The 10,586-nt window shown below is 35.0% G+C and overlaps 1 protein-coding gene across 2 annotated transcripts in view; it reads right to left on the bottom strand.

Moving 5' to 3' along the window:
• Positions 1 to 6,843: 6,843 nt before the first annotated feature.
• Positions 6,844 to 10,586, bottom strand: part of LOC109237749 (vacuolar protein sorting-associated protein 55 homolog) — a 6,960-nt gene continuing 3,217 nt past the window's right edge. For both annotated transcript variants that reach the window (XM_019404104.1, XM_019404105.1), the window contains exon 5: positions 6,844 to 7,385. In XM_019404104.1, coding sequence (XP_019259649.1) covers positions 7,202 to 7,385 — 184 coding nt within the window. In that variant the 3' untranslated portion in view covers positions 6,844 to 7,201. The remainder of the gene's footprint in view (positions 7,386 to 10,586) is intronic.

Below are 10,586 nucleotides of genomic sequence, written 5' to 3' on the forward strand. Positions count from 1 at the left end.
AAATTAACAGCCCCAAAATTGAACTAGTACTTACTAACTATTAGGTTCAAAATGCATAGATTTACACTAACCTACTGAGATTAACATACTGCCTCATTAAAGCCATTTGAACGGTTTTTTTTTTTTTTTGAATTATTGAAAACGAATTGAACTCCTCTACACTATACTTCATCAGTGACACAAACTAATCCAAATTAACAATTATTAACTAGTCGTAATAATTGAATTTCCAAGTATCAGCTATGAATGACAGTCACAAGTTCCAAACAAAGTAGCCTCCTACTCTAATTAACGTCTGATTTCCATATTACTCTGCACAGAATGAAACTATACTAATATGGCGAAGGAAAGTTGCTATTCTAATAATCCAGTCAGTCCACTACTGATTGACAGTTCAGTTATACAAATGATATAAAACCTCAAGTAAATAAACTACTTTGTATATTAAACAGCTAGAAGCAGAACAGATCCATGATTCGACTTCACACAGTAATTCAAGCAACATTTCCTCATGTATTCCTTCAACCAAAATTACATCAGGCCTTCATAGTTCATTGGGAGATCAGAAGCAATACCTGGAACTGATTTTATAACAGAAAAAGAGGAAGATCAGCAATAGTTTCACTGAAGAGCTACTTCAAACACAGCAACAGCAATTACAACAGCAAAAACCAGCCAATACAGGAATAATCCGAGCCTAGAGCAACCAGGAAATTTCAAAAGAAACGAACAGCAACAGCAAATGACCCACAGCAACTAGTTAAACCTCAAAAACTAATCGAACAAACAACAAAACCCTTGAACCTTCAAATCAGTAGAACTGAACTCAAACTGGGAACCAGTGGCTAATAACTGGAATCCATTTTCAGATGAATGAAATAGTAGCTATACTTTTTTGATTTTTGGACAGTTTTCTTATTTTTTTTTTGGTTTTTCTGTATAGAACTAAGATCTGTAAGCAGAGTTTTGAACTTCTGTGGTTTGAAATTTGAAATGCAGGGTCAGATCTTACAAGAGGATTTTGGGGGGGAAATTTTATGGCTAAAAAACTTTTGGGAATTTTCAGATGTTCAAAACTTGCTTAACAAGGCAGCAGGGATTGCCTTTTATAGGCAAAACTAAGGGAAGTTTTCAGATTTGACATTTACCCCCTTAGTCCCTCTTCTATTTTTCAGATTTCACTTAATTAGTCCCTTATTTGTTGACTTGTTGCTCAAGTCACTGCACTAAGTTATTAAAACTCTAGTTGGAACCCCATCTAGAATGTTCTAGGGGTTTCCAAATCAGTTATTTGCAGGGTTCCCTATCTATTGAATTCCCTATATTATCCTTGCACTAATATGAAATTACTAAGTCTAGTCAAACTAACCCCCATCCTTCTTACCTTAGTCAAATAACTATGGTTAAGTGTTTAACAGGAGCTGAAAAATTTAGCTAAGTCTAAACCAATCCTAAAATTAAACTAATCACTCAAGCTAACTAATCGAAGCATGGCAATTAACTCTAACTAAGCTGTTAACCCAAGCTGAATTTATTCATTAAACCAAACAGCAATTCAAATGAAATTGAAACTAATGTCAAATTATCATTAACAGTCATGAACTACCCAAACCAAACACACAATCAAAGCATCAATTAACATGGAGAAAAATTAATCAAATGAAGAAGGATCTTAAGAACAATCAGAACAAACTTAAAATGAACCTAGAACACTGAACAAGAACTTCATCTAAACTAATGACAAAATTAAAAGAATAAATTCATGCTATTGATTATCAGTGAATTAGAACTCAAACAAACATGAAAACGCACAAATAAGAACAGAGGAAACGAATTCAATTACTGATTCTAGACGGATTGTCAAACAAAACGAAAAGAACAAAACCTAAATTAATCATGAAGAAATGACGGTCGTGGAGGGAAAACCTATTTAAATAACAAAAAAAAACAAAGAAAACTCACCTATGAAGTTCTAGGGTTCTGCTGCTTTGTGATCTAAAATTCGGGCAATTCCAACGATATTTGAAGGAATCCAATTGGGGGCTCGTGAAGAGGAGACGAGAGGAGTATGGGGTGTAATTTTGGGAAAGTTTGGAAGGCGGCGCCTAGGGTTTGAGTTATTTGACAAATTTGACGGGGATTTGGGGAAAATGAGGGGTGAATTTGTGACGAGGATGACGAGGAGGTGTTGTGGTGTAATTTTGGGGTCGTTTGGTGACCGGCCACCGCCGTGAGACGATTCCCGGCGGCGGCGCGAGGCGGCGTTACAGGGTCTGGTCTTTGGGTGCGTTGAGAGAGACGATACGGGGGGGTGACACGGTTCGGACAGTTATATACGTGTGATCCCTCAGTTCCTGGCCGTTGGATGATGAATCCTCGACGGCCAGGATTAGATCTTGACCAAACGGCACCGTTTTGGGAGAACGGGGATTTGGACCGGGTAGGGGATTGGATTGGGCTGCGGACGGGTATGGGGATGGGTGTGTGTTGGTTTGGGCGTGATTTTGGGCTTGGACAATCAGATTTGGTCCACCATTCTAATCCCTTTAATTCAATTCTTTATCTATTTTAATTCCTTTTATTTATTTTCTCTTTATTCAAATTTGTTTTGTTTTCACTTTTGTATTTTATATATTTATTTGTATTTTATTTTCTGATTGTATAAAAATGAAGTCCTAATATATTTCAAAGTTAAACTAATCAACTCCTAAAATTGTTTAAAACCTATTTCGTGAACAATTAAAAATGCAAAAGTGAACTATTTTTGTTATTTTCTTTATATTTTCCCTTAACTACTAATTAATCCTAAAAATATGAAATTAAATCCTAAATGCAACTGTCAAGTGTATTTTTATATTTTCATATGAATTAACTGCACAAATAAAATGCAAACAATTAACGGAAAAATAACACAAAGATTCACAAAATTGCAGAATAATAAAGAAAATCATTTTGTTTGAATTTATGGAATAATTCATATAGGGCAAAAATTACGTGCTCACACCCCCCACACCCACCCCACCCCTAATAATTGATAAATTATAATTTTAACCTTTTAAAAACTATAAATAGCCCCCCTTCTTCTTCATTTTTTTCTCACAATTTACTCTCTTACTACTCTAATTCTCTTTCAGTTCTCTCTTGATAATATTGATTATTGCTCTTAAATTCTCAATTACTTATTATTTCAAGTTTCATCAAATATTTACTTTAGTCACTACAAAACTATAATTATCAAATATCAAGTATTCGAGTTAAGTTTTGGTATCAATTATCAGTCTATCAACTGAAGTTTAATATCAAATTTAGTGCGGCATCAGGAATCTCGGTACACTCGTTCCATCTCTTTCTCTTCTTTGGTGTATATTTTTATTTTATTATTTAGAATTATTAATTTAATTTTTAATCTAATTTACATAATGGATATATTAAGAGCAACCAAAAAAACGTGCACTAGTAGGTGTGGTAGTAGTAAGAGTAAAACTTCTAAAAAATCAAGAGGTGGTGCTGGTTCTTCTAGTAGCTTTACACATATTTCTGAAAGTTCACCTGAAAATTTGAATGTAGATTATGAGCGACTTCAAGAAAATTATGGTATAGATGATATTCAATCACCTGATAATCTTGAAACACCACAAGCTACACCTAATAATGCTAGTCAAACTCAAAATACTAGGGGTGGAGGTCGTGATAATACAGGTAGGCCTCCCCTCCCTATTAAGAGGAATCGAAGATTAAGAAGTAAGTGTTGAAATTGTTTTAAAAGACTAGAAGAAGTAAAAATTGTGTAAGATATCAAATTCGTAAGGAAGTTTATAAACATGAGACCGGAGGTAAGGGAGGGGAACAGGTCAACTTCGTAGGCACATGGTAAATAACCACCCTATTGCATGGGGCGCTGATGAGGAAGGTGGGCAACAAAAACTTAATCCTGGTACTGGCGGTTTAATGGGTAAATACGATATAGTGAAAGATTGGGAAGAATTAGCTAAAATGATTGTTTTAGATTGTTTACCTTTTAGTTTTGCTGCTTCACCATATCTTGTTACTTATATTCAAAGAATTTATAAATCTTTGTTTAAAGGTATTCCTAGAAGTACTTGTAGAGCTGATATCTTTAGGTTTTTTGGACAATATCCGACATATATCCGTTATTTGTTCGTCAGTCTTTCTTGTAGAGTTTCTCTTACTTCTTATATTGGTCATGTTGTAAATAGAAATGAATATTTGACAGTTACATTCCATTGGATAGATGATAATTTTTGTATGCAAAAACGTATTATTGCTTTTAAATATGATGAAGATCAAAGTCATACTGGTGCATTTATAAGTAATACTATCTATGAAGTTGCTATATTTTATAATTTTGCAAGTTTTGTGTATGTCATTTGATAATGCTGCTATAATGGTTTATGGTTCCGATCCAAGCAATGCCGGAAACCAAGAACCTCATCTTGACATGGATGAACTTACAAAAATGATGCAAAGCATGTGATGTACTCTTTCTTATTTTTTGTAACTGTTGTAAACTTTTAATTTGCAAGTTCAAAAATAAAAAAAACAAATAGAACTTGCAAATTAATTTGAAGTATTATTTATTATTCAATAAAAATATAAAACGAAAGCCTTCGGAGTTTGATCCTTACATATTACCTATTGGTCTTATTAAATAATTTTTTGTAGGCACTTACTTTCAAATTTTAATTTTAAAATTTTAAATTTCAAATTTCAAATTTCAAATTTAAAACTTTAAACTTCGAAGTTCAATATTTTAATTCTAAGCCTTGAAAGTTTGCAAACACTTAAGTATTAATAACATTGAATAAGATATAATTTTAAAAAAAATAAGTAACCCGGCCCGGTCCGGACCCGTTAAGCCCGAACCCGGACGGGCCCACCAAAACCCGGAAATCCCAGCCCACTACCAGCCCGGAACCCCAACCCACTAACTAGCCCGGAACAATAATCGGACGGCTATTTTTTTTGTGCTCAGCCCGGAACAGCCCGCCCGATTAGCAAGTATAGAACTCTGAAACTTAAAACTCTAGAAGGTCGTCGGTCCAAGTAGCGACCTATGTGAGTTCCTTTGGTGGCGATGGTTTTGGTCCCCATAAATAGTCGTTTTATTTTAGAAGATAGTAGGTCGTCGATCCAAAAGGCGAACTATATGAGTACTTTTGGGGGCGACTTATTGGGTTGCCACAATAGTCTTCACCTAATACAAACTTTTTTGGCTTTTTACAAACATCAGCTTTTAGTTTTATGATCCTACATCTTTTTTTATACATGAGAGATTTACTTTTACACGTAAAAGATCTGTCTTACACATAAGAGATCTAAAAAGGTCATTTTTTTAAATTCAAAATTGTAAAGAGGCATGATGTACAAATAGCACCGCCACAACTAGTCGTCACCTAAAAACTTTAATATTAGAAGAAACATTGTCGTCAGTTCAAAAAGCGACCTATATATGATTACTTTTGGTGGTGACTTCTTTGCTCGCCACAAATAGTCGTCATCTAAATACTTCAATATTGATCAATACGTTTGGTGGCGACTATTTGGGTCGCCAGAAATAGTCGTCACCTAAAAACATTTTTTTTTGGTTGAAAGACGAAATTTATTAAAACTTAACTAGTAGCAGTACATAGGGGTGATGTCCCATTGGGACTATCAGAACCGTCTAAGCCAGTAGGGCAGTTAGAGATAGAGTTACTACTACTATTAAGTTTTCCAAGTTTAGCTAAACTATTTATTACATTTGTAGTTACTAGTCTAGTACGAGGTGCTCCAATTTTGTTCTCCTGGAGCACTTTCAGAACATCCCTAGGTGGAGAGCTTTGTGTTGCAAGGTTGTTGGTGCTAGCTTGCTTGGATTCTACTGTAGCCAAAACATGTGTAGCATTGTTTCCTTCTTTGAAGTTATGCCGGATCATCAGATTCCTCACTTCCTTCAGTAATGACCTGCACTCATTAATAAGGTTAGTGCAGAGGGAGCAGTTATCGTGGCAAAGTAATTGGAATATTTCAGTAGCATCCGTTTCAATTTCTAAACTGTGGAAGTGGTTAGCTTGTGCAATGTAGAGGCCATGCTTTGGAGTACAAATTTTCACAAATTCAAATTCTTATTCTGACAAATAAATGAAACAATCTAAAAGTGGCGTCTTAGTATTAATCAGAAATCCATTTTATGCGATAATTTTTGAAGGTATAGTATTTTCTATCAAAAGTAAATACATTCTTAAAACTCGAACCGAGACTTCTGATCAAAGATATGAAATACTATCTATCATCCATCACAATTTTGGTGATAATGTACTTTGGAATTGCTATATACCAACACAACTTTATTTCAACGTCTATATTTTTTTTTTAACCCACGTGTCACGCGCATACGCTTTTACCACTAGAGCAAAGCTCACATGAAAACATTGAAATTCTTCCTTCTCAATTAGTGAGTCCAGAAAGATGATATTTATGAGGAATTTTTTCTTTTCAAGTAGTACTTCTGCACATTTATATTACTTTCACACACCTCTCTGGGACTTTGTAACGTACGATCAGTTCGTTGAATATATAGATTGATAATATCTTCTATTTCCTTTTAGGGGAACAGAAAAGTACTCAGCACAATTACAAAACGATAAGGTAAGTTTTGCTCCATTTGGAATTCTCTTCTTTTCTGAATTTCAACTATGTTTGGTTTTCACGATTGGAACAGTCTACAGCTAGTACACAACAATCCATGATCATCTTGACATGCAACGATAGCAAATAGATAATTCTAAAAGGGCAACCCAGTGCACTAAGCTCCCGCTATGCGCGGGGTTCGAAAAAGGACCGGACCAAATAAATAATTCTAATTCAACTAAAATAGTCTTTTGAAAATGCACCAAAATAATCTGAATAAGGATTGAGGATGTAACCATTTTTCCTATTATACATTGATGTCTCGTTAGCAACTATCTATGCAAATAACCAAAAAAAAAAGATGATCTTTGTTCCATCAGCAGAAGGTTCAAATTCTGAGAGAATAATTCTCACACCAAAAATCTGGAGAAGAAGAGCATACAAAGCTATACACATTGGGAAATTTCTAGTTTCACTTCTAGCATTGGTTCCTTTTCAGGTACCTTTTATCTGCATTCTTGCTTGTCAGAACCAGGCAACATAATTACAGTGCAACACCTCAATCTTTATATCACCATTCGTCATCAAGACTGGCACGATGAAAACATAGAACTGTGCAAACAAATATGAAGAATGACACAAATTCAATGAACATCGCTCCTGTCTGGATCAGATCAGCATGCCTGAGAATAATGGGGATGGCTATGCTTCCCACAGCTGATGCGCCTGTTAAGAATTTAGCAGCGTCCATCCAGCTGCAAATATGGGAAAAAGAATATTGAGAAGGATTTAGTGAGAGTCACAAAACAAAAGATGCAGAAACAAGAAAGGAGGTCGTCACAAAAGTAAAACATAAAATCATAGAAACTCAAACTTCCACAGGACCCAAGATACTAGCAGCAGCAACTACAACAACTACACATCAGTTCCAAACAAGTTGGGATTTGCTATATGAATCCTTACAGACCATTACTCCATTTAAACTCTATCTCATGCCAATATCACGAAAATGCAAATTAAAAGTATTAGTAGAGTTCTCTATGTTTTCAATATGTATAAATCTCTAAAAGGCTAAACCACTCCTAAAAAGCATAAAACCCACAGAAAAAATCTATCATGTTTAAGACATATTCTCATCTAATAGGTATCTCCTATATCGATTTTTCCCTATTCTGCCTTATTTTTCGCTAAGTCCACAATATATTACCAAAGATTGTAGATCATTCAAGCAACTTCGTTCCATGTGATTTTAGGTCTAACTCATCTTCTTCTGACGTTTTTACTCATCATGATCTCACACCTACCGACCAGTGTATTGAGAGGTTGAGAGGTCGATGTAGGACATGACCAAACCATCTCAAGTGGCCTTCTCTTATTTTGTTGACCAAAACATCTCAAGCAGCCTTATTTTATTTCCATGTGTGCTACTTGAACCTTCTTGAAAATGTGATAATTTCTAATTTTGTCTAATTTTATATGACCACGCATTCATCTTAGCATCCGCATAACCGCGATACTTATCTTGTGAATGTGTTGAGCTTTAGTTGCCCAACATTCACCCTCATATAGCATTGTTGGTCTTATAATTGTTCTATAGAACTTATCTTTCACTTTTGTAGGCATCCTTCTATCACATAACACCTCAATAGCACTTCTATGTCACTCTCGTAGTGTAACTCTTTCCCGAGTTTCATCGTTTGACTCATAAGTTTAATACAACAATAGTTCACACAACTTTGAATGTCTCCTTTGTTTTATAATTGGGGATAAGGGTAATCTTTCTCCACTCTACGGACATCCTACCAATTCTCAGTACAACATGAAATATAGCTTGGTAAGTCATTTTACTCCAACCTCTCCAAGTCACTTCCAAACTCCACGGCAATACCATCCAGGGACCACAAGCGTTCTGATCTTCATATTTTTCACGGCATCATTCACTTCTGTCGGCCTAATTCTAGGAGAGATAATGTTTTTACCGTGCACAGATGTTTGGAGATCTAGAATACTATTATCGTGGTTCAAAAATCCAATTCAATCCACTTAGAGCATCATGACTAAAACAAATATAATCAAATCCTTTCATTCTTCATCAAGTAATATTTTTCTAACATCATTACATTCCTGAGTCCTATAGGTCTAACCTCGACTTCTATTATATAAGTTAAATATGAATTTATTTCAAAGCACTCCAAAGTCCAAACAGAATCACATTATATGAATAGTTTGTACTATGTAGTTTTAATCATAAAACAAGCAATGCATGAATTTAGATTTTCACATTTCATGTTAGTGGGTGCGGCGGTCACACCCTTATCAAGTCTTTTCTTCCTTTTTTTCTATTTCCTTTTGTTCTTTAGACATGACCATACCATCTCAAGGACATTTTCTCACTTTATCCTTGATGCGTGCCTACTTGAACCTTCTCACGAATGTGGTCATTTCTACTCTTGCATAGTTTGTATGACTTCATATCAATCTTAGCAGTCGCATTGCTGCGGCACTCGTCTAATTCAAGTGCAAATAGACTCAACAAATATCCTTGTGGCATAACCTTTTCAAAGGTTTGCTTTCTTCAAGGTTCCTTAGCACTAGAAGAAAGCCAATTTTTTTAACAAAAGAATCTTATTAATCAATAAGATAGAAATTTCATTCATCAATCTTCCTAACAAATTGAACACAGGAAATGGCATTACACCTGAAAATAGTAAAAGAGAAGAAAAATAAGGAAACAAATTCACATGCCTTGGCTTTTTTCAAGTTTCAACTCCCTTGCTCGTATGATGCATGTCATAACAATAGTCTCTTTATTTTCATCAAAAACAATAGTCTCTTTCTCAAAATTCATCCTAATTAATATCAGCCCCACCAATTACAAGGTACTTCATTGTTGATAAATACAATGTTGAATTCTACTTATCAAAAAAAAAAATGATGAATTCTAAGAGCAATTCAAACTCTAGCAGCACTTATCCCATCATCAGCAGTAACTAGATTAAATTGTTTGCACCATTCAGCTCTCGGTAAGGCCACACGCAGTTGCACACTAGCAAACTAGAACCATACTACTCCCTCTGTTTCAATAATGAACCTATTTCCATTTTGAAAATTATTTAATTTCAACTTCTTGTTTTTCCCTTAATGAGAAGCTTCTATAGCCACATAAATGTTAATGGCATACTTAAAACCACAAGTTTCAAAAGTCATATAACCAAACCAATGTTTTGACATGTTTAAAATAACAAGTTCCAAAAGTCTTCTTTCCTTTTCTTAAACTCTGTTCCAGTCAAATAGGTTCCCATAAATTGAATGACTGCCTCATTCCATTTCATTTCATGCCATCTTCCAACAGTCCCCAATGGATAGGTGTCACATCCTTTGCAAGTTTATTTTAGCAGAAAACTTGATCTTCCAATTCTTTACTACCCCCAGTAGTTAGAAGGCCTATTTCAAGAAAATTCTCGAATCACGTGTTTTCTCCTCGTAAGACTGAGAGATCATCCCTCAAAAGAGTACATCTGAGGCGGGATCTCAACTTTGAGTGGATACAGTTCATTTCAGACCACATACTTCACACGTGCTTATTATCCATACAACTAACCAGCCTCTCCAATATGTAAATGTTTACCATATGAAAACTAACTTTATCAATGCAGCAGCACTAACATGAAGCAATTTTCGACAGAAAGACAATCTCCACAAAATGTGGGGATTGGCCAAATTAACAGTCACCAAATCCGATATATATAAGCAGCTTTATACAGAAATTAATGGTTATGCACCCCAAGTACAAGCATCAAATAAGAAGTCATATAGATCTCTCAGATTTTAAAGTGAACATGATCTAGAACATCTACTTAAGAGATGGATGGAAAATACTAGAACAAACCATGACTAATTTGACAGGAATGCAAATGATGGGGGCTGGCTAATGAGATACAGTACCACCCCCCCCT

This window comes from Nicotiana attenuata, unplaced genomic scaffold (genome assembly GCF_001879085.1).
Source record: "Nicotiana attenuata strain UT unplaced genomic scaffold, NIATTr2, whole genome shotgun sequence".
Lineage (NCBI taxonomy): Eukaryota > Viridiplantae > Streptophyta > Magnoliopsida > Solanales > Solanaceae > Nicotiana > Nicotiana attenuata.